The sequence below is a fragment of the Bos indicus genome, chromosome 9 (genome assembly GCF_029378745.1).
Source record: "Bos indicus isolate NIAB-ARS_2022 breed Sahiwal x Tharparkar chromosome 9, NIAB-ARS_B.indTharparkar_mat_pri_1.0, whole genome shotgun sequence".
Taxonomy (NCBI): Eukaryota; Metazoa; Chordata; class Mammalia; order Artiodactyla; family Bovidae; genus Bos; species Bos indicus.
The window spans coordinates 7,890,991-7,916,467 of record NC_091768.1 but is presented as its reverse complement, the minus strand read 5'-3'; the positions used below and the strand labels follow the sequence as shown (position 1 = coordinate 7,916,467).

Genomic DNA, 25,477 nt, shown 5'->3' with positions numbered 1-25,477 from the left:
AACCTCGAATAGCCAAAGCTATCCTGAGAAAGAAGAATGGAACTGGAGGAATCAACCTGCCTGACTTTAGGCTCTACTACAAAGCCATAGTCATCAAGACAATATGGTACTGGCACAAAGACAGAAATATAGATCAATGGAACAAAATAGAAAGCCCGGAGATTAATCCATGCACATATGGACACCTTATCTTTGACAAAGGAGGCAAGAATATACAATGGATTAAAGACAATCTCTTTAACAAGTGGTGCTGGGAAAACTGGTCAACCGCTTGTAAAAGAATGAAACTAGACCACTTTCTAACACCATACACAAAAATAAACTCAAAATGGATTGAAGATCTAAATGTAAGACCAGAAACTATAAAACTCCTAGAGGAGAACATAGGCAAAACACTCTCCGACATACATCACAGCAGGATCCTCTACGACCCACCTCCCAGAATATTGGAAATAAAAGCAAAAATAAACAAATGGGACCTAATTAAACTTAAAAGCTTCTGCACAACAAAGGAAACTATAAGCAAGGTGAAAAGACAGCCTTCAGAATGGGAGAAAATAATAGCAAATGAAGCAACCGACAAACAACTAATCTCAAAAATATATAAGCAACTCCTACAGCTCAATTCCAGAAAAATAAATGACCCAATCAAAAAATAGGCCAAAGAACTAAATAGACATTTCTCCAAAGAAGACATACAGATGGCTAACAAACACATGAAAAGATGCTCAACATCACTCATTATCAGAGAAATGCAAATCAAAACCACTATGAGGTACCATTTCACGCCAGTCAGAATGGCTGCGATCCAAAAGTCTACAAGCAATAAATGCGGGAGAGGATGTGGAGAAAAGGGAACCCTCTTACACTGTTGGTGGGAATGCAAACTAGTACAGCCACTATGGAGAACAGTGTGGAGATTCCTTAAAAAAATGGAAATAGAACTGCCTTATGATCCAGCAATCCCACTGCTGGGCATACACACTGAGGAAACCAGAATTGAAAGAGACACGTGTACCCCAGTGTTCATTGCAGCACTGTTTATAATAGCCAGGACATGGAAGCACCCTAGATGTCCATCAGCAGATGAATGGATAAGAAAGCTGTGGTACATATACACAATGGAGTATCATTCAGACATTAAAAAGAATACATTTGAATCAGTTCTAATAAGGTGGATGAAACTGGAGCCTATTATACAGAGTGAAGTAAGCCAGAAAGAAAAACACCAATATAGTATACTAACACATATATATGGAATTTAAAAAGATGGTAATGATAACCCACGAGACAGCAAAAGAGACACCGATGTATAGAAGAGTCTTTTGGACTCTGTGGGAGAGGGAGAGGGTAGGATGATTTGGGAGAATGGCATTGAAATATGTATAATATCGTATATGAAACGAGTTGCCAGTCCAGATTCGATGCACGATACTGGATGCTTGGGGCTGGTGCACTGGGATGACCCAGAGGGATGGTATGGGGAGGGAGGAGGGAGGAGGGCTCAGGATGGGGAACAGGATGTATGCCTGTGGGGATTCATTTCGATATATGGCAGAACCAATACAATATTATAAAGTTTAAAAATAAAATAAAATTAAAAAAAATTAAATTCATAAGAAAGTCCTTGGTTATACTTAATTCTGAAACATTTTAATTTTGACACAAGTAAAGCTCAGTGAGGTTGAATATCACCAAATACTTATATGCACATAAGTATATATTATTAAATATATGTATTTGTGTATAATTGTATTAATGTGTATATATATAATATCATGTATGTATATACACATATGTGTGCTGTGCTTAGTGGCTCAGTCATGTTTGACTCTTTACAACCCCATGTACTGTAGCCCGCCTGGCTCCTCTATCCATGAGGATTCTCCAGGCAAGAATACAGGAGTGGGTTACCATGCCCTCCTCCAGGGGATCTTCCCAACCCAGGAACTGAACCTAGGTCTCCCACATTGCAGGCAAATTCTTTACCATCCGAGCCACCAGGGAAGCCCATGTAGGTGTATACATAATAGGTGTATACATAAATGTATATACACACAACAACAGAAATAAGGCTCTAGGTAGCCAAATAAATCATCAGTTTGATTATTGATTTGGAAAGTAAACATACTAAACAGCATTTGGTTTTCAGATATCTTAAAAATGTGCTTTTTTGGTTTTCTGATAATGAGTCAAATACATTCACTTCATTAACAAGGGTTCTACAAGCTATTTCTCCATCCACGAATGAGAACGTTCTTTAGTTTTTGGTTTTTTTAAATTATGTTTACTTGTGAACAACAGTAAGAAAATGAAAGAAAATATAAGCACAACAAAACTTCAGGGCTCTTAACTGCACAGCACCCCTCCAATGTTGGGTTCTCCAAGGCTCCACCTTGTACTTGGTTCTGAGCCCCGTAATGTGTGTTCACATAGGAAGCTTTCTCGACTGTCAGGCTGAATGACAACAGTCTCCAAAAATGACAATGACTTGCACTAGTAAAAAACCTAGCAACACTTAACTGTGCTCAAAATATTCATACAGCATATTCTGAATAATTCAATGATGTGTGGGAGGAGAGGGGCTATTTCTGGAAATTTGTCCCATGTCATCTTTTGTGAGCAACCAATTTTCTCTGATAAAATAACACTGTCTTTTTGTTTTGTTTTTGGTGTCTTAATGTCAAAATGCAGTGAAATTTTTGATACCTATATGACACAGCTTTATTATTTCCTGAGTACTAAAATATTAAAGAATTTAATTTTAATTTTAAAATGTATGGTATTTTGAAATAAGTCTTATGCACTAGGTAACTGATTTGTGCCAGTCATGATATATAGTTTAACTCATATAGATAAACCCAAGTAACAGATTTTATTCAGGACTTTTTCCCCAATAGACAAGGAATCTATTCATTTAAATAGCAGGATCCAAGCAGGATCCATAAAATCCCAAACCCTTGAAATACAACAGTTTAGCACTGATTTATAAAAGTTAGCTTTTTAGCACAGACTTTTTTATTTCAGGTGTTATTTTCAGAGATTTTATCAATTTGACTATATAGCAGCAGACTAAACTCTCACACAGAGATCATTAACAGGAATTAAACAGAGCAAGTACTAAAGCTGGCTTTGCACCTACTGAATGCTGCAAGTGTCTGTACTCATTTGATATGCATCTTGCAAAGCTCGGCTGTTCCCAGAAGGCCACTCCGTGAAGACTGAGCGAGCAGCGTCTGCTAGCGGTGCCTGCGAGTCACAAAAACAGAGAGCTTTACGACAGGGAGGCTTGGAGGCAGGCTGAAAACCTGGGTTTGTACATTTTCACGCTCTAAACATGCAAGTAGATTGTTCCTTTGATTATTTTCACAATGCATATTACTCACACTGAGAAACCATTGAATCAGCAAAATTTTCCAGATCTCTTCATAGGCTCCACTTAGGAAATCCTTTACTAAAATTGCTTTATTAACTGCTTATTAGACAGACTTAGTTTTAGATATAGGACAAAACACAACAGAAGAACACAGCAGGCTGCTGTTGGTGGGTGGTCATTGTCTGGGTTTGAGGGTCATCCTATATTACCTGTGGCATTCATTGGGCACTGATTGAAGGCAAAGTCGCCTGCCGGAGTCCTCTTCCACACCATCGACATCAGATAATCCTCTGGGCATATTTCATAAGGTGCTGCAATTTAAAACAAAGGGACTTTAACACCCGTGGTGTTTATTTTTTAAATGCTGGCAATAAACAATCCTGAAATGCAGCTCTCTGACTGAAGAGAGCTCTCTTAATTTAAGTGTGGTGTTTATTGAAATGTTAGAGATGTCTTCAGAAACAAAACACCACTAGCCTTCATTTCATTCCCTACAAAATCCTCACAGGAAAAAAGCACTTTCCAAAGAAAGCTTAGGCTTAAAAAAAAAAAAAAAAGTCATTTGACTAGTCAAGGCTATGGTTTTTCCTGTGGTCATGTATGGATGTGAGAGTTGGACTGTGAAGAAGGCTGAGCGCTGAAGAATTGATGCTTTTGAACTGTGGTGTTGGAGAAGACTCTTGAGAGTCCCTTAGACTGCAAGGAGATCCAACCAGTCCATTCTAAAGGAGATCAGCCCTGGGATTTCTTTGGAAGGAATGATAGTAAAGCTGAAACTCCAGTACTTTGGCCACCTCATGCAAAGAGTTGACTCATTGGAAAAGACTCTGATGCTGGGAAGGATTGGGGGCAGGAGGAGAAGGGGACGACAGAGGATGAGATGGCTGGGTGGGATCACTGACTTGATGGACATGAGTCTGAGTGAACTCCGGGAGTTGGTGATGGACAGGGAGGCCTGGCGTCCTGGGATTCATGGGGTCGCAAAGAGTCAGACACGACTGAGCGACTGATCTGATCTGATCTGATCTGATTGTAGGGAAGAGAGCAAACTAACCAAGATGGCGTGCTCAGGCTCTCTCACTCCACGTTTTGTAAATAATGACTATGTAACAGTTGAGCTCCTTTATAGCACTGCCCATGCACGTCACGAGTTACCCGCTCAGTCACGGGCTACTTTGTGAGGTTTGCCTGTATATGCTTCACCTGGAAAAGCCCAGAAGGGTTGTGTGTGGTTATGCTGTGTTATGTATGTCTGCTGCTGTGGCTGTCGTGTCAGTCAGGAGAGAATAAACGTGTCTGCAGTTCCTATGGATCCTCGCATTTTCTTCCAGCCTCTTAGCTCACGTCTTGCCTACCATGGGTTCAGTGAACAGTGTGAACAGTGAGATGATGTCATGAACAGGATCAACAATACAATTGATGTAGTCAACAGGAAACCCAGCTGGAAGAGGAGCCTGAGGCTCCACAGAAGAGGCGGCAGGATATCCAGCAGGTAGAAGAGCTGGAGACTCCACTGGCTGGAGGGAGCCAGCAGCCCCCACTTAGCATGTCTACCATGTGGCCACGATCCTTTCGGCATGGGTTCCAGTAGAAGACTGGGAGGCAGTGGACAGTTCACCGGATAGCACTGAAAAGGTGAACAAGGCAGCAAAGGCTGCTGCTGGCACCGTGGGACACATTTTCTTGACTACCCTGCAGGTGAATATGGATAGTACTCCCCATGAGGCTGCATCGGTGTGCAATGTGCAGTCACTTGGAAGAACTAGAGCAACATATATTGGCGTTAGAGCAAGAACCTGGTGGCCCTGAAGAACCCAGCATCTCTAACAGCAAGGCGGTAAGTGATGGTGATAATTAATGCTATGAGACCATGGATCCCACTTGGCAACAAGGCCTGTTGTGCAGCAGAAGGTGAAACATGAGCAGCCTATGGCCCGGGGTGGGCATCCTCAAGGGGCCCCAGATGTGACTGAGTTCACAACATACTGACCATATACTCAGGCGGAGTTGGTCAACTTGGTACACCATTTCGGCAAAGGCGAGGGGAACCCTTGGCAGTATGGCTCTTGAGACGTTGGGACACAGGTGGACAGTATCCTGTGTTCTGGGGATGGGGCAGAATGGCTGGCATCTATCACCATTCACCCCTCGTCGAGACAGCAGAATGCTAGGCGGCTCGCGGCTCACGCAGGGGGCACCTAACCTAGTGCACACCCTCATGGAATGGATTAACACTGCCATCTGCACCTTGTGGGTGAACGTGGGAGAGCCCCAGCATACCGGAAGTAAACGGTGTAACTATGCCGTGTTGACCCAAGTGGTGAGAAACCTGGGCATGAGGCAGTGGATATGTAACCCAGATGCCTGAGGTCCAGATGATGAGCGTTTTACTGGCGGCACTCCAGACGCCATTTGAACAGTGCCCATTGACCTCTTCTGGATCCCTGACTGCTATTCCCGCAGCCTGTGTGGGGCGCCCCATCTACGAGGTGAACTCTATGGTGGCTAGCTTGGGAGAAGAGGGATGGCATGCCAGACGCCATTTTGAACAGTGCCCGCTGACCACTTCTGGATCCCTGACTGCTGTTCCTGCACCCTGTGTGTGGGGGGGTCCCATCTACGAGGTGACCTCCATAGTGGCTAGGTTGGGAGCAATAGAGGGATGGCGTGCCAGACGCCATTTTGCAAGTGTGAAGACCCTGAAGTGGGCCTGAGCTAGCAGGGCTTCCATCAGGTATGCAGATGCCAACGTGGGCTGATTTGTGCCGAGGCATACCTTAAGGGCTGTGTCCTATGGTGTATAATGTAAATTTAGGCTGTGTGTTCCATGCTGTAGATTCAGTAGAACAGCTCTATCGCTAATCCTGTTGGGGCCGCCAACTGTCGCTCTGTTCACACTGCTGAAAGCAAGGCGTGAGCTAAGAGGCTGGGAAGTCTCTCCCCACAACAGTGTATAAAGGCTGTGTCCATGATGTGCTACTAACCTCTGACACTCTTGCAGATTTACAACACTGTGAAAGCATTTGGAATCTTGTGGGTGAGCTGTGAATGCCCTCCTCGAAGGGGTAGGCCTGGCGCCTGTGGGGTTTTCTGAGTCCTTAATAAAAAAAACCCATGGGGTAGAGTTGCCCCTTTGGAGGCGTTCCTGCAATTTCACAAGGACAGATGGTGGACTGGACTTGGCCAGGCAAGATAAAGGCACTCCACATATGGTAGGTGGTTTTCTAGCCCCATGAGGGCAAGGACTACAACATGAGTTCCAGGCGATACCTGGCATTGGGTTTTGCTATGTATTGGGGATGTAACTGTTTGTTGTTGTAGCTAATGCTGCTCCAAGAGGTAAATCCAAGGGTCAGTGTCACTCACCAAGGGAATATCACAGAAGATGGACTGCATGTAGAATGTAAGGTGAGGGAGCTTAAAGAGGTGGACTGTGGGGAGAGGGCAAATAAGCCAAGATGGTGTGGTCAGGCTCTTTTGCCCCATGTTTTATAATGAGATCCATTTATAACCGCTGAGAGCCTTTATAGCAGTGCGCATGTGCGTCAGGAGGTTTAGGCTACAGCTGAGCTCGCTTAAAGCACTGCGCATGTGCATCACGAGTTACCACTTGGTCACGAGCTACTTTATGTTCACCTGTATATGCTTCACCTAGAAAAGCCCGGAAGGGTTCTGTGTGGTTATGTTGTATTATGTTATGTCTGTTGCTAAGGCTGCTATTCCAGCTGGGAGAGAATAAATGTGTCTGCAGTTCCTACAGTTCCTCGCATTTTCTTCCAGCCTCTTAGCTCGCGCCTTGCCTACTGTGAGTTCAGTGAACGGTGTGAACAGCGGGACAATTACTGTCATGAAGAGTATCCGCAATACACCTAAAAACTGAACATTATATCATATTCAGATGTATAAATAGTCTTTCCAATATTCATCATTATTCATAAAGTTCTGGGATGTTACAAAATAAAATGATTTCTAATAAACTGAAAGTCATATCAGAATTATTAACTGTAGGTGTCAACAGTAAATAAACATAAAGGACAAAACATATAACTTTGTTTTTCTTCATATAAGAGCAATAATGGCAATCACACTACATCATATAAAAATAAATGAATTATTTTCTTTTCCTTCAAAAGCTCAATTTGATTACTAAGCCAAGAAAGATAAAGGGAATTTCAAGAATAACAGATGCATACTAGAAATGATAGAATCTGTGAAAGAAAAAAAGCATATGTTGTACTAAACCTGACACCTTACTCCTAGAAAGAGCAATTGCCACTTTTCCAGACACACCTACTGTTCTGCTCCCACACAGCACTGACATTTATATGTTCATATATTTATCCTCACAACTTGCCTGGGATGTTAGGTCCTTTCTATCTTACACATAAAGGTGTGTCTGGCACAGAGATGGCGTCCAATGTTGAATGAATACATGAATGCCTATATATGAGTGCGATACCTGTGAGAAATTTCTTGTTCTGGGGACAATATACTATATAAGTCATTCACAATAAACTATTGAGAAAACTGTATGCAGGTCAGGAAGTAACGGTTAGAACTGGACATGGAACAACAGACTGGTTCCAAACAGGAAAAGGAGTTCGTCAAGGCTGTATATTATCACCCTGCTTATTTAACTTATATGCAGAGTACATCATGAGAAATGCTGGACTGGAGGAAGCACAAGCTGGAATCAAGATTGCTGGGAGAAATATCAATAACCTCAGATATGCAGATGACACCACCCTTATGGCAGAAAGTGAAGAGGAACTCAAAAGCCTCTTGATGAAAGTCAAAGTGGAGAGTGAAAAATTTGGCTTAAAGCTCAACATTCAGAAACTAAGACCATCCATGGCATCTGGTCCCATCACTTCATGGCAAACAGATGGGGAAAGAGTGGCTGACTTTATTTTTTTGGGCTCCAAAATCACTGCAGATGGTGACTGCAGCCATGAAATTAAAAAACGCTTACTCTCTGGAAGGAAAGTTATGACCAACCTAGACAGCATATTAAAAAGCAGAGACATTACTTTGTCAACAAAGGTCCATCTAGTCAAGGCTATGGTTTTTCCAGTGGTCATGTATAGATGTGCGAGTTGGACTGCAAAGAAAACAGCACTGAAGAATTGATGTTTTGAACCGTGGTGTTGGAGAAGACTCTTGAGAGTCCCTTGAACTGCAAGGAGATCCAACCAGTCCATCCTAAGGGAGATCAGTCCTGGGTGTTCATTGGTGGGACTGATGTTGACGCTGAAACTCCAATACTTTGGCCACCTAATGTGAACAGCTGACTCATTTGAAAAGACCTTGGTGCTGGGAAAGATTGAGAGTAGGAGGAGAAGGGGCCGGCAGAGGATAAGATGGTTGGATGGCATCACTGACTCGATGGACATGGGTTTGGGTGGACTCTGGGAGTTGGTGATGGACAGGGAGGTCTGGCATGCTGCGGTTCATGGGGTCGCAGACAGTCAGACACGACTGAGTGACTGAACTGAACTGAATCTAGATACTAATTCTACTTCGGAGTTTAGGAGATCGTTAGGACCTATTAGAGTTGTTAGTAGATTAAGAATGCACTTTATTTGTCATCTTGAAATAATACTTTCTTGAAATAATAATTCACTGAGATGAGTGGTTTAAATGTGGGCATTTAGAACTGAGAGTTACACTGAAGAGCACCTAATCTATCTCCTTGTTCTTTATGGTTGGGGCACCAAGGCCCCCAAAGAAGAGGCTTGTCTAAGTGATGGGACTGGTAGAGGTATCAGCAGGACTGATTCTGGAACTCAGACTCATGCACATCTTCTCTGCTACCTTAATAATCTCCCTCATATTGAGTTTATATGTGTGTGTATAACATATATATATAATCTAGATTCTCATTAAAACCCGCAGGCATCTGTCTCTGAGTCATGGAATCTTTGTTTGGGTGGTTTAGCCGTTGATCCAACCTTCACCAGCCCCATATTCATAAATGCCCTGTCCTCACCCACCAATGATCTCCTAACAGCCAAACCCAACACACTCACCTTGGTCATCACTCTCAGAACCTTATGCATGGCACTTGTTCCTTTGACATCTCCCTCCTACCTGGAAACACTTTCTTTAAGATGTTAGAAGGCTCTTTTCTCTCAAGCATTTGTACCATTCTTTCTCCCTGTCTCATTCACTGCATTTTTGCAGAATAATCGACCCCTTACATTTTCCTTATGTTAAAAGCTTTCCTTAGACAATTTCAAACTATTAATAACAGTAACATTATTGAGCCCTTACTAACCGTCTTACATGAATGGACTCATTTAATTTCCTCAACAACTTTATAGGATAGAGACTATTAGCTGCATTGATCAAATGGGAAAACATGCTCAGAGAGATGAATTTATTTTTTATTCCAAATATAGATGTATTTATTACATGTAAGATGCAGGATATAAAGTGCTTCTATTCTTTAGCATCTTTCCTCTTCAATGCAATTTTTTTTCTTTTTTTTAAAATTCATTTTAATTGGAGGCTATTTACTTTATACTATTGTAGTAGTTTTTGCCATACATTGACATGAATGTTCAATCCAATTTTTATACCACATCAATAAAGTAATCTCTAAAATAGAGAGTAATCCCATAACGTGCTGCATGAAATTTTCCATGGTTTTCCAGTCATCTGACAGGATAAAAATAACTGTTCTGGCTGTGACAGAAAAGGCCCTTCCAGCAAGCCCTAACCCATTCTCCAATTGCAATTCATATTTATTCTCCCATGAACCAGCCAGCCACATAGAATCGTAATCCTCCAGATACTCCATACAAATTCACATTTCCTTGACTTTGCAGAAGCTATATCCTCCACTTAAAATACTCACGTCCCTCCTTGATTTTTGTTAATATTCCTGTTTATCTTTAAAACACATCTTAAACTGTGGATCCTCTGGGAAGCCTCCTCAGTACCTCAATCACTGGATGTGCAAGTATTATAGCTCTTCTCACAATGGACGGAAAGCATCTGGTTACATTTGTAAACCTTCTCAACTCCAAAATTTTGCCTTTCAGGAGACTAATTATGTTTTATTTATCTTTCACCTGCTGTAATGAACTGTTATGATGTCTAGCATGTAGTAAAGATTCAAAATATGTTTGTTGAGTAAATCAGTTTTACTGAGGAAACAATATAAGACTAGTGTCATACAGTAGAACTTTCCGCAATGATAAAGGAGAATTTCACTGTCCAGTATGGTGGCTTCTAGTCAATGTGGCCACTGAGCACTTGGAGTTTGGCAAGTAAGACTGAGAACTGAGTTTTAAATATATCTAATTTTTATTAATGTAAGTTAAAATTTTAATATCTACCATCCTGGACAATACAGTAACAGATGATAATTGTGTTTCTGTAAATGTCAACCCAAACTACTATAGAACATGAAAAGGAAAATTATGTGTTAAAATGCACAGAATGCATCTATTTTAAGAAAGCTATAGCAGTGATCAATCTAACATTATCATGACGTTTGACTATTCTTTTTGCTTATCTATATACCCAGCTTCTGCTCAACATCACCTAATTAACTCTTCCTTTGTAATCTTTCACTTCACTTATACCTTTTTACTATTTTCAAACCCAAATTTTCATCTGTTCCATTGATGAAATTTGAAATACATTTCATGAAACTTGATGCTATAGCTTTCAGTTTTCTTTCCTGATTCAGTCTTGACATAAGTCAATGATAGAGCCATCTGCACCCTGATTTCTTCATTTCCAGGTAAGGTTTCTGAAAGTTTCTCACATCCATTGTTATTCCCAAGAGCGTCCTGCCCCAGTCCACCTTGGGAGTAAGAAAATCTGGCAATTACAAGTACCCACCGATAGCTCAGATGGTAAAGAATCTGCCTGCAAAGTGAGAGACCTGGGTTCGATCCCTCGGTTGGGAAGATCCCCTGGAGAAGGGAAAGGCTACCCACTCCAGTATTCTTGCCTGAAGACTTTCACTTTCCCCACTAGATGGCAAGAGTGGGCCAACAGGGTGAAACAGTTACCCAGCTCACACCTGGAACTGATGAAGTTCAAAATCAAGGTGGGCTAGGATCAGTGCTCAATTTTTTAAAAAGGTACATTACTTGGGGGAAACTTCTCTCCATAAAAGTGCAACACTGAGCGATTTAAGGAGCATCAGTTACAAGGCTCTACAGCCTTGCTCCTTCTTCAGCTCCTCCGCTTCCACTCTCACTGCCCCCTGGAGACTTCTCCACTTCAGGAGGACCCCACTCTAGAGCCTGTGCACCTCTTCTTTCTGCCCAGGACACCGCCCAGCTTCCTTCCCTAAACCTCCTCCTGGCTCCTCTCCACTGCCTTCAAGCTCCTCTGTAACCTGTCTTCTCAGAGACAGCCTGCCTGCCTGCCCTACATATCCAGTCCTTCCTCTGCCCTTGTGTTCTTCAAGACACTCCTAACCACATACATCTGCATGATTTTCTGCTTTATATATTATTTTTTGCCTCCTCCTGGTAGAATGTGAGCACCATGAGGAAAAGGATTTTTGTTTCATCCTTAGGACACATAGCATTTACAGGTCTGCTAAAAGATAGTGGAAAACTACTCCCTGGTAGCTCAGTTGGTAAAGAATCCGCCTGCAATGCAGGGGACCCCAGTTTGATTCCTGGGTCTGGAAGATCCGCTGGAGTAGGGATAGGCTACCCACTCCAGTATTCTTGGGCTTCTCTTGTGGCTCAGCTGGTAAACAATCTGCCTGCAAAGCAGGAGATCTGGGTTCGATCCCTGGGTTGGGACGATCCCCTGGAGAAGGGAAAGGCTACCCACTCCAGTATTCTGGCCTGGAGAATTCCATGGACTCTGTAGTCCATGGGGTCACAAAGAGTCGGAAACTACTGATCGACTTTCACTTTCACGACTACACACACACAGGTATTTTTAACCCAAAGCTACCAAATATGCTCAAAAGGTCTATTTTCCCATTACTCCAGTGCCTAAGATGACAGAGAATACAGATGATTTTGCAAAGTACTGAGGACTCTGTGTATGTGTGTGTGTGAAATAGGTCAGTAGTAAATAATAAATTTCATTTAGAACCAATAAGAGTGAGCAGTTAGTTACTACACTTTTCCTAAAAATTAGCCAAAATGGGTTTCCATGGTACTGGATAATTACAAAAATTGATCTTGTATGGCTGTGCCTGACTTGGTAAGAGTCCCGGGGACCCTATTCAGAATCCTCTGATATGATCTGCATATAGTCTAACTGGTTAAAGAAAAAGCTGATTAAAAAGCTATTTTTCCAACCACACCACTCAAGTAAGTACTAATTCCCATTTGCCTATGACAATCACAAGGGGGTACTTCAGCCAATTCAAAAACAAAAAAAAAAATCACAGTAACTTTATAAACCCAGAGAAGTCAACAAACTTTGTTCTCTGCCCTGCAAATTCATGAAGCTTAGCATTCATCATGCTTTTTGTACTGAGTTTCTACTCAGTACACAAGTGATAAGAAAGGAAGATGCCAGGGGAATCAGAGATTCAAAGTTGCAAACTGGTCCAGGATTCTCAGCTTTTTAGAAGGAATGTCGAATCCCTCAGCTGTTTTAAATATTTCATCAAAAGTTATTTGACATCTTTGAAGATTAAATCTTTAAAAAAAAATTAGTTCAGAAAATAGTTATATTGCGGCTCATACCTAAAGCAGAACAGTGTAGACAGTAAAATGACATTTTATTTTTCTTCCATCTTAGGTTGATGAAGTTCCCAAGAGTGAGAATCTTTCTGGGGTCGCCTCAGTGGCAGGTATGGAACTCATTCATTCTATAAATATTTGAGCCTCTATCATGCCCCAGTCTCCTTGATAAATACTGCACACACACAAAACCAAACAAGAACAGTCAGGGCTTCTCAACTCCATGATAGTGAAGAGCGAGAAACTGCAATGCAGCTGGGCGCCCACTATGATTTGGGGAGTCTGGGCTGCTCTAGGAGCACATCAGGGGAGGACTTCCTGAAGGATGATCAAGTGGAAGTGTGAAGGACAAGGAAGTGCCAGCCAGTGAGGATGGGGAAGTCCTCGGGAACCCTGTGCAGCAGGATCAGCGGGGAAGGAAGAGCCTGGCCCATCCAAATCTTGGGGAACCTTTCAGGATGGCAAGGAGAACTGGGGATGGTCAGAGAGGGGTTACTGCAGGAGGGGGACAGGGTGAGATGAAGAGCTAAAAGAGGGCTTTGAACTTAAGGGGAGGGACACGTATTGTCATGTTTTGAAAGCCGTCCAGGCAGTTTGGAGAGTGGGTCGAGGGAGAGAGACACTGAAGTCAGGCACGCCTGTGACAATTGAAATGGGGTAACCAGGGAAGTAGGGCTGGGGGATCACAGGAAGTGGCCAGGGAAGTGGGTGGATTCCAACCCCCTTAGGAGGATGGCAGGCTCTGCTCCACAGCTCATGTGGGAGGTGAGGACAAGAGAGAGAGCAAAGATGGAACTCGGGTTTCCGGGAAGAATGTCTGGTGTGCTCTGCCCTGAGTTACAGAACACAGGGAGGATGCGGCTTAGGAGAGATGCTGAAAATAGTTTTGATGTGGAGTTACCTAAGCACATCCTGGCATCAAAAAGCTGGCTGGTGCATTAAACTAAAGTGCAGGAGAGAAAGAAAAGCTGGAAATAGAGATTTGTGTTATTTTTTTTTTCTGTTTAATGCTACCTGTGTGCATTTTGTAAATTATGAGATATATAATTAGTTCAGGCCATGGTTCTGTGCTCAAAATAAAAAACATATTATTGTGTAGCAATGTGAACCATTTGCTTTTTTATGCCTCAGCAAAATGGAACCACGACTCCGTTTTATCAGCTGAAAAATCCCACTGTTTACTCTCACTAGTGTAAAGATATAAAAACCCATCTGTAAGATACAACTGTACTTGAAGGCACAAGTACACAGTTAGCATGCTCCCTTAAAACAAGGTAGCAATTACCTAGTGATTAGCTGTTAATCTGTCTATTCAAACTGATTTTCTGTCTCTTAAAAATAGCAAAAATTATACAGGACTTAAATCAATTTGATGTGGAAAATTAGTTTTCCCCACTTATGCTAGAATTTCAGCATTAAAGAGAAATTGATTCTACACTGCAGAGCTGCATGCAGAAAACAGAAGAAAAAATATGCATGATGCATGACCCCACATTTCAAATCTGACTTGCTGCCAACTCTCTAACTCTAATGTTTCAGGAACCCCCTATCCTGGGGGTGCAGAGGTAAATGAGATCGATTCTGCCTTTGTGCTCACACTGCTCTAATTCAGCAGCGGAACCAACACATATGAAGACTTCATGGTGCTGCTAAGGTATGAGGGAAGAAGAGGGGTATTTATCAAATATGTTTCTTAAGAGCCTTCCTTATATGGAGAATGACTATTATCAGTCTCAAGCTGATACACCGTGACAACAGCAATATTTACACACCCCTATGAATCAGGCAGTCTTCCAAGTGCATTAAATATTTTTAATTCAAATAACTCTCATAACAACCTTCAAAGTGGCTGCAGTTATTTTCGTCTCTGTGATCATGGGGAAAATAAGGCTGAGAGAAATCGCTCTGTGAGGAGGTAGTAGACCTCAGTCCATCAAACAGCTCTTTCAGCCTATACCACTTAGAAGTCTGACTTTTTAACTTGTTAAACTTGTCTCTAACAAGGACACAATATTTGTATTGATAGTGATTAATTAATCCCCAGTCCTCCCCCTGGGAATGGAGGAGAATGTAAGTCGATATGAGGCCAGACTCCATCCTCCTTCCTGATACTTCCCTGATCCAGATATTACACAGCTGTATGTGTGTGCACAGAGTAGCTCTGAGCATGGAGACAGGCAGTGAAAAAGCACCTCTGCTACAGAGGATATGTGTCCTTGAGGCACACAATTCACCTCAAACGGGTTCCGGTGACACCCCAGTTCTTCCTGCACCAGGACTGTACAACCATGTGCTCTGCATAAACCATTCTTCCTTGTCCACAACAGCTGGCTAATTGCCCTATGTTTCTCTTTTATTTTGGTTGAAACAAGAGTTGGGTAAGGGAATGTGAAATGCATTACCTGTATTTTTGTTATGAGCAGATTTCAGAAATAATCCCTCCTTACTTATGAAGTGTGAATACAATAAAATCCTGCAATCTTATTAAGGGGATATTGCAACTTGCAACAGTGTGGCTGAGGGTGAGAACCATTTTCCATTCTTTGCTAGTTTTGTCACTTGTATTTACTTACTTATACTCAAGGCCAGTGCAGCCTACTGGGTCATCCGCAGCATTGCCACCAACACCTGGGAGCTTGTTAGAAATGCAGATTCCCAGGCCTAGACCAGACCTACTGAATCAGAACCTTGGGACAGGACCGGCCCATGAATCTCCATCTTAACAAACTCTCTGGGTGATTATTCTGTCCACTAAAGTTTGAGGTGCATGTATCTTTTTGAATTATAGCTTTGTTTGGATATATGCACAGGAGTGGGATTGCTGGATCATGTGGTAGCTCTATTTTTATTTGTTTTGAGGAACCTCTGTACTGTTTTCCACAGTGGGTGCACCAATTTACATTCCCACCAACAATGTGGAAGGGTCCTCCCTTCTTCACACCCTCTCCACCATTTGTTATTTTTAGTAATAGTATTTTTAACTATGGCCATTTTGGTGTAAGGTGGTATCTCACTGTAGCTTTGATTTGCATTTCTTTAATAATTAGTGATGTTGAGCATCTTGTCATATGCCTGCTGGCCATCTGTATGTCTTCTTTGAAGAAACATCTATTTAAGTCTTCTGCTCATTTTCTGATTGGGTTGTATTTTTTTGTTATTGAGTTGTATAAGCTGTTTGAACATTTTTGAAATTAAGCCCTTGCCTCCTTTGTTGAATACTAATTGTCCATAGGTGTATGGGTTTATTTCCAGGCTCTCTATTCTGTTCCATTGATCCATATGTCTGTTTTTGTGTCTATATCATGTTGTTTTGATTACTGTGGACTTGTAGTATTATCTGAATTCTAGGAGGGTTATGCCACCTGTTTTTAAATTTTTACTCAGGATTGCTTTGGCAATTCTGGGTCTTTTAAAGTCCCATATACATTTTAGGATTATTTGTTCTAGTCCTGTGAAAAAATGCCATGGTAATTTGATAGGAATGCATTAAATCTATAGAGCGCTTTGGGTAGTATGGTCATTTAACAATATTAATTCTTCCAGTCTAAGAGCATGGGATATCTTTCCATTTCTTTGAATCATCTGCAATTTCCTTTATTAATATTTTATAGTTCTTAGCATATTTTTTCACCTCCTAGGTCAGGTTTATTACTAAGTGTTTTTTGATGCAATTTTTTTTTTAAGAATTTCTGTTTTTCTTTTTTTGTTTTAATATAAATTTATTTATTTTAATTGGAGTCTAATTACTTTACAATATTGTATTGGTTTGCCATATATTGACATGAATCCACCACAGGTGTACACGTGTTCCCCATCCTGAAACCCCCTCCCACCTCCCTCCCCATACCATCCCTCTGGGTCATCCTAGTGCATCAGCCCCGAGCATCTTGTATCATGCTTGATGCAATTTTAAAAGGTATTTGTCAACTAAAGTTTGAGGAGCACAGCTCTGGACAATTCAGAGAGGCACTCAGAGAAAATAAAAACTCAAAAAATGCAAGTATGGTGATATTTTCTTCCTACTAAAAGAAAGTTAGTCAGAAACCAAATAAGTGGCTCTGAATATCTAGAGTTCAGAATCACAATAACTGCTCCATCTCTGTTTAAGTTGCTATTACAAAGATTTTCTCAGCACATTCCACCTGCAAGCTTTGCTCATCATTTGTAGACAAAGCAATGGTGACTCCAAGAAGAACATTTTGTATATAAATTAAGTGTAACATCTGCCTGTGAATGGCAGGTTCCAAGTTCCAATTTAGCAACCACTGACTAAAGATTCATGGATCCTAGAACTGGGCTCTGGGTAGAGCAAGCCCTTCCCTGGAACAGAGCAGAGAGGCCTTGTGAAGCCTAGGCTAACACAGGTGAATCCAGGGGAAAATTGGGGGAGAAAAAAACAACCAAACAAAAGACTAAAAATAGTACGTTTTCACATTGTAGCAATATAACAAAATTATTCCACTAGTTTAAGCCAAAAAGCTTGGGTATATAACGAGACTGAGATCAGTAAAATCATTATTTGGTGAGTTTGATCAATTTAAAATTTGGGCAACTTAATTATCTCCCCTGTAGCTCTTTTATTTCTTAACTAGCAGTAGTTTTTAAAATAATAATAGTTTTCTCGTTCTCTTTCTTATGAAGACAGGGACATTGATGATGCTCTTTTTAATACTTTTTGTTTATCTATTTACCAGGAAAGAAATATCCTAATCTTGTTAGGAAAATATTTCATATTTTCCATTTTTAGTAGATGTCATAAGAACTTTTGATTAAATCCAGATAATTAATCGTTATTTTCATTAATTACCCAGAGATGTGCATATATTATACTTTACTTTCTTGACAACAGAGGGTCTCTTGGCAAACTTGATTAATTTGTTTTGTATCCAAATTAAGTTAAGCATAAAAATAAATACTAATTTGTTTCCAGCAAGATGAATAAAATTAAGAATGAACAATACTATAAATAGCACTAGAAAAATCAAATTATTTCAAGAGAAACCTTCAGCTTTGACAAAACGAGAAAAAATGACTTAGCAACTGTTAAGATAATTTGAAAGCTTTCTCAATTTATATTGCCAGTGTGCAAATTAGGAGCAATCTAGTGGAAGAAATTAGAAAACCTAGGCTCCTAATTATAAAAGGAATATATACTGACCATACAGAAACAACTGCTCTGAGTTGAAAAGCCAGTATATCGTATAAATAAAGTCCACTGTGGAAAACTAAGTTATTTATTATCCCTGCCTTTTTGAAAAAAATAATCTGGAGATGACATTGATGTGCATGGAAAAGTTAAAGGATAAATAATAAAAGAAACCTACTTTTATTTTGATAAAATTTCTATACAGAGGCAGAAGTATTGTTGAAATTAGTCACATTATAGTCCCATGTTAATGGACAGTGTGATTTGTATGAAGGTGAAAGATAAGGATATATTTTCAAAAGCTTGGTCCATATGATTATCTTTTTACCCCTGTACAAGCATTAATTTGTGAACTGTTTAGCTAACTCAATAATTCATTTTAATTAAAAAATGTTAGTTACATACTTGGAGATGATTTAAATCATAGTTTTGAATAGAGAAAAATGAAAGTATCAAGGTTAATGTCAAAAGTATATATTTATATAATCTAAAAAGTGTTTACATTTTTATATAATTTTTCAATCTCCCCGAAATCATGAAAGCCAGCAAATAAGCCTAGCAAACAAGGTGTAATATCTTTTTTTGTAAATAGGTATGTAAAATGTTTTCCAAACAGCAGGTGGCAATCTTTATAAATCTGGTTACAAGCAGCACCATCTTCTATCTGTATTTGCAGATGAAAGTCAGTGTTAAAGGACTGGTTAAGAACCTTGGCATGCTCAGACTAGTTTAGATAACTTCAAATATTAAAAAGGGTCTTATTTAATTATGCTTACTGTTCCAGTGAAATTTCTCCCAGGGCAAAATAAATGCCTTTGTTTAATGCTTCTTAATTTTTATGACGCACAGGAGAAATTTCACAGTGCTAATTTGTGTAGATATCCTTCTCAACAGAATCCTCCATGCTGGTTACTTCTTATCATTCAGGATTAATATGGCTTTAAGAATGAACAAAACTAATTTTAGATTTTTTAAAGCTCTACAAAGAACACAACTGACTTATTGTTGCCCTCAGAGTCTAGTTTCTGTTGCTATTATCTCTGAACCATGAAAAGTCTTTAGAATTCTAAATATGGAGAAAAAGAAAGTTTTGATCCCAGATAACTCTTAGAATTCATTGAGTTTTTTCTAAATTGAAGTAGTCATGTTAGATAAGAGACAGAAATCCATAGTTGTCTGAAAAGAAATCTCAAACAGGTGCAGTCATCACACTCAGCAGGACCAGACAGCCAGAGTTGGCGAGCTTGCCCACAATTAACAATGGCAACATCAACTCTAATTGGGTCTTCGAATCTCTAAGTTCAGAGTTTTATACACAGCAATGAAATCTTAAAATTCCATGCTATTAGCTTTTCTGTCATGTTTACAAAATTTTGCCAATGATATCATTCTAAAATCCTAATTTTCACTTATTTATTGAGTCTTGAGTATTAACAGTGTTTTATGAAATATACACACTCATAGGAAAGAGTCTCTGTTCCACATGAACTTTCAGATATATGTGATTGATAATATGGTCAATTTCTGACCTTTCCTGTATGCTATGCTTATGTGTAAAATCCTCTAATGTAGCAATACTTCCAGGTTTTCTCTATGAATTAAGACCTGATGCTGTCATTTTAAAGTGAGTTCCTCATAGGGATTTCCTTTCACAGTGAGAATGGGGCAGGTAAACCGAGGTGTCCAAGGTCACACATCAGGAGGATTAACAGTGAAATTTACAAGTTTCTGAGTTTCAGTCTTATATTTGTATTTTCTCACGTATCTATTTTCTACTAAATAATCTAAGGCAACTTGTTCTCTCAGTAAACAATATTTCATAAAGATAGTTACAAAAATGATACCCCAAACTATTAGTAATTTTAAACATGTCTACCCATGTTATTGTTCAATATGCCTACTCATTTTGCAGCAAACAATTTAAAAACATACAGAAAACAGTCTATGACACAGAAACAGAGGAAACTTCATACATTAGGGAAAGAAGGGAATCACCATTTATCAACACCAATACTTTAACTGAGGAAACATTATCTTTAACCAACGGCAATATTTTTCATCTTTTTTTTTTTTTTTTTGAGGGACCAGTGTATGTCCCCGGGGACACTGAGCGCACTCACCAGGACAGCGCTGCTCACTGCATCTTCGCACTTCCTCGCCTGTCCCTTCGCAAGGCTGCCCGGTCACGGCCGCGCCCTGGCAGGTCCTCATCCTTCTCTCCCAGCCTCCATCACAGGACCTGGAGCAGCCACTCCAATGACCCCATTGATTCCACTGCCCATTGGCTGAAAGAAACACACCACCATGGTCAACAGCAGAAGTGCAGTGCTAACCGCTTTAGGTATTCAAAAATCTGAGGACCACGATTGTTCAGTTTTCATTAGTCTACCACCACAAATAACGTATACACAAATATTTGACTTTCTGGCCAAATTTAGAGCACTGTGATGAACAGAAGCTTCTATAGGTTTGTCAGGATCTGGACAAATGGACACTGAGTTTTAAAAGAGTACAAGTGCAGCTCTAGACTTCATCGATTTACATCAATATTTAGTATAATCTAATTAATTTCATCTAATTTAAGAAGCTGCTGAATTTTGTTGCCTTCTTAATACAACATACAGTAGAATGAGTTTTGGTACAATTGGCTTCATTGAGTAGAAATGTATAATGATCGTTTATCCCATGACTGTCCTGCATGGCTCTGTCACAGAACTTAATGGCAGGCATCCTTAAAATGCAATCCTCAGGCCTCACCTGTGCACTCGGGGTTGTAACACTCTCTGCTCTCTGCCCAAGGCCCCCTGCACTCCGAGCCCCCGTGTGCAGCTGCAGTGCACAGCCGGCTCCTCTGCTGGGTCCCATTCGAGCAGGTCGCCGAGCACTGGCTCCAGGAGCTCCACTCCTGCCACTGTCCATCGACTGCAAGGCAGAAGCAGAGATGGTATGAGGAGGTTTCCAGGAGACAAGGCTGTACACAAAGTAGACACAGGTCTTTACTGCATTTTTCAGATGCTGCACTTGTGACAAATTAAATTCTTTAGTGACCTTGTGTACAGCAAGTGTATCAGTGCCCTTTTTCCAACGACATTTGCTTCCTGTGCCACATTTTTAGTAACTCTGACAATAATTCAAACTTTTTATGATTATTATATTTGTTATGGTGGTCTATGATCAGTGATCTTTGATGTGAATGTTGTCACTGCCTTGGGGCACCAGGCACATACAAGACAGGGAACTCAACAGATAAGTGTTTTGAATGTGTTCTGACTGCTCCACCCGGCAGCTGATCCCTCATCTCTCTCCCTCTCTTTGAGTCTCCCTATTCTCTGAGACCCAACAGTAATGAAATCAGGCCAATTTGCAGAAGGAAATGGCAACCCACTCCAGTACTCTTGCCTGGAGGATCCCATGGACGGAGGAGCCTGGTAGGCTACAGTCCACGGGGTCGCAAAGAGTTGGACACGACTGAGTGACTTCACTTTCACTTTCAAAGGCCTCTAAGCATTCAAGTGAAAGGAAGAGTCATACATTTCTCACTTGAAATCAAATCCCAGAAATTAATAAGCTCAGTAAGGAAGGTGTGTTGAAAGCTGAGGCAGGCCAAAAGTCAGACCTCGTGACAGTCAGCCAAGTTGCGGATGTAAAGGAAACTCTTAAAGGAAATTAAATGTGCTACTCTTGTGCACACTGGAATGAACAAAGCCTTCCTGCTTATACAGAGAAAGTTTGACCGGTCTGGAGAGAAGATCCACACCACCATACCATTCCCATATGCAGAAGTCTCATCCAGACATAACAGGGCCCTGAAGTGAAGTTGCCCAGTCGTGTCTGACTCTCTGTGACCCCTTGGACTGTAGCCTACCAGGCTCCTTTGTCCATGGAATTTTCCAGGCGAGAGTACTGGAGTGGGTTGCCATTTCCTTCTCCAGGGGATCGTCCCGATCCTGGGATTGAACCCAGGTCTCCCACATTGCAGGCAGACACTTTACCCTCTGAGCCACCAGGGAAGCCCAAACTCCCTTCCATTCTATGAGGGCTGAGAGAGGTGAGGAAGCTGCAGATGAAAAGTCTGAAGCCGGCAGAGACGGGCTCATGAAGTTGAAGTAAAGAAGCTGTCTCCCTAACATCAAAGTGCAAGGTGCAGCAACAAGTGCTGATGTAGAAGCTGAAGCTAGTTATCCAGAAGATGTGGCTCAGATAATTCATGAGGGTGGCTACCCTAAACAACAGATTTTCACTGTATACAAATAGCCTTTGACTGGAAGAAGATGCTGTCTAAGACTTTCATATTTGGAGAGGAGAAGTAAATGCCCAGATTCAATACTTCAAAGGACATGCTGACACTCTTGTTAGGGGCTAATGTAGCTTTAAACTTGAAGCCAGTTCTCATTCACCATTCTGAAAATCCTAGGGCCCTTAAAGTATGCTAAATCTTCTCTCTCTGTGTTCTATTAATGGAACAACAAAGCCTGCATGACAGGACATCTGTTTACAACATGGTTTACTGAATATTTTAAGCCCACTGTTGACCTACTGCTCAGAAAAAAGAATTTTTTTCAAAACATTACTGCTTATTGACAATGCACTTGGTTACCCAAGAACTCTGATGGAGACAATGAGACTAATGTTGCTTTTTCATGCCCGCTAACATAATGTCCATTCTTATGGATGGAGATCAAGGAGATATTTTGACCTTTAAGTCCTATTATTTAAGAAACACATTTTGTAAGCCTATAGGCACCAGATATAGTGATTCCTCTGATGGATCTGGGCAGTGAAGAAGAAACCTTCTGGAAAGGATTCACGATTCTAGATGCCATTAAGAATATTCATGATTCACAGGAAGTGCTCCAAACACTAACAGAAGTTTACAGGAAACTGACTGCAATCTTCATTGACTTGAAGGGGTTTGAGACTTAAGTGGAGGAAGTAACTGCAGATGTGGAAACAGCAAGAGAATTGGAATTATACGGGGAGCATTAAGATGTGACTGCTGCTGCTACTGCTAAGTTGCTTCAGCCGTGTCCGACTCTGTGCGACCCCATAGACGGCAGCCCATTAGGCTCCCCTGTCCCTGGGATTCTCCAGGCAAGAACACTGGAGCGGGTTTCCATTTCCTTCTCCAATGCATGAAAGTGAAAAGTGAAAGGGAAGTCGCTCAGTCATGTCCAACTCTTAGCGACCCCATGGACTGCAGCCTACCAGGCTCCTCTGTCCATGGGATTTTCCAGGCAAGAATACTGGAGTGGGTTTCCATTGCCTTCTCCCAAGATGTGACTGAATTACTGCAATTTCATGATAAAATTTGCAGGGTTGAGGAACTAGTTGTTATATATAAGTAAAGAAAGTTTCTTGAAGTGGAATCTACTCCTGGTGAAGATGCTGTGAAGATTATTGAATGACAACAAAGGATTTAGAATATGACATAAACGAAGTTGATAAAGCAGAATAGAAGTTTGAGAGGACTGACATCAATCTTGAATGTAGTTTTATTATAGGCAAAATGCTATCAAACAGGATTACATGCTACAGAAAAATATTTCATGAAATGAAGAATCAGCCAACGTGGGAACTTTTCTGTCTCATTTTAAGAAATCCACTTCCATCTGAGCCCTCAACAACAACCACCTTGACCAGTCAGGAGCCACCAACATGTGGGCAAGACCCTCTACCAACAAAAAGATTACAATTTCCTGAAGGCTCAGATGGTGGTTGGCATTTTTTAGCAATAAAGTATTTTAAAATTAAGGTACGTACATTGTTTTTAAGACATAATGTTATTATGACACACTTAAGAGAATACAGTATAATGTAAACATAATTTTTAGGTGCACTGGGGAACCAAAAAATTGGTATGACTTACTTGATTGTGATATTCCCTTTATTGAGGTGATCTCGAACTGAACCTGTGATATTTCTGAGGTGTGCCTATAGAAGGTGAAACCAACCTTGAAGATGAAGGCCAACCAAGACACTCTACATGAATCCAATTAGATGCTATTACCCTCAAAACAACTATTACCTCATTCTTCATTTCTATTTACTTTTATGTGTCTATTATTTCATTTATTGATTTATTTCTTCAAATATATTTATTGACCACTTAAAAAGACAAGACCTTGATTTTGGAGATGGGGACAGGTAGCAATGAATATAATAAATAATGATAATTACAGAGCTCATATTTTAGAAAAGGACTCCCCAGAACAAGTTGAACAGTTAGTTACATGCCATATAAGTTAATTCTATAGCATTGCTGCAAAGGATGATTTCAAGACAGAGTGAGACAAGAGTTTTCAGGGTCTTGGGAGTCTTCCCTGACAAAGCAAGTTTTCAAGTGCACTTGAAGGATAATAGGAAGTCCCTAAGAAAGCGCTTATTCCATGAAGATACAGAGGTGCTAGGCGGGACTGAATAAGGGGCATTGTGAGCATCACCCAGACAGCCAGGTGAATAACTACCAGGGAGGTCAGGGAAGAGACAGGGGCCAGATTTCAAACTTTTTGTAACCATGTTAAGGATTTTAGCTCTTTGCTCCGATCGTTAAGCAGCCATTGGAGAATTTCAACGGGACTCGGATCGTATCTGGTGCAGGAAAGCAGAGGAGGGTCTGAGCTGGAGGAGGAAACCTGCCAGGGTGGCATCCTGGGGAGATCAGGGACGCGAGGGAAGGGCCCTGAGCAGAGAGAGGGCCAAGGGGACTACCCAGGTGTCCAGGCTGGGATAGAATACAGATGGCTGAGCCTTTCTTTGGAAGTTCAAATTGAGATGCATTTATTTATTCACTAATTCAAATGACTACTGAGAATCTTTCAGTCACCAGACACTGATAGGTGTTACAAGAAATACTAGAATTTGAATTCCAACCCCTCAAAAATCTTTTAGAACTCACCAAAGGAATTACTCTATGCACACAAATAAGTAAATAAATAATGAAAAGCAATACCAATTTAACACAACAATAAAAACACTCAGAAAACTCATCACATCTACTAGGGGGTAACTGTGTTAGACTACTATGGTAAGATTTGGATGGTTTAGACAAAGGAGAAGCGTTCATAAAGGTATAATCCCATAGGCCACAAATGAAAAGTGAGCAAAGGAACCAGGCAAAATATTTACCTGAAGGCAATAACTAGCATATAAGTGTTAAAAATGCACCAGGATATTACTGTCCACTTTTTTCCAATGTCATTCCATTGCTTTTCATCTATTTCATAAATCCGAAGTTATAAACTAATGCTTCTGTGAAGACCCACCCTGGCAGAATAGGAA

The 25,477-nt window shown here is 40.7% G+C and overlaps 1 protein-coding gene across 4 annotated transcripts in view; it reads right to left on the bottom strand.

The window, feature by feature from the left end:
• Nucleotides 1–25,477, bottom strand: part of ADGRB3 (adhesion G protein-coupled receptor B3) — an 894,978-nt gene that overhangs the window by 492,676 nt on the left and 376,825 nt on the right. For all 4 annotated transcript variants that reach the window (XM_070795670.1, XM_070795669.1, XM_070795668.1 and 1 more), the window contains 4 exons: nucleotides 20,957–21,121; nucleotides 20,320–20,484; nucleotides 3,586–3,687; nucleotides 3,143–3,249 (listed from right to left, as the gene is read on the bottom strand). In XM_070795670.1, coding sequence (XP_070651771.1) covers nucleotides 3,143–3,249; nucleotides 3,586–3,687; nucleotides 20,320–20,484; nucleotides 20,957–21,121 — 539 coding nt within the window. The remainder of the gene's footprint in view (nucleotides 1–3,142; nucleotides 3,250–3,585; nucleotides 3,688–20,319; nucleotides 20,485–20,956; nucleotides 21,122–25,477) is intronic.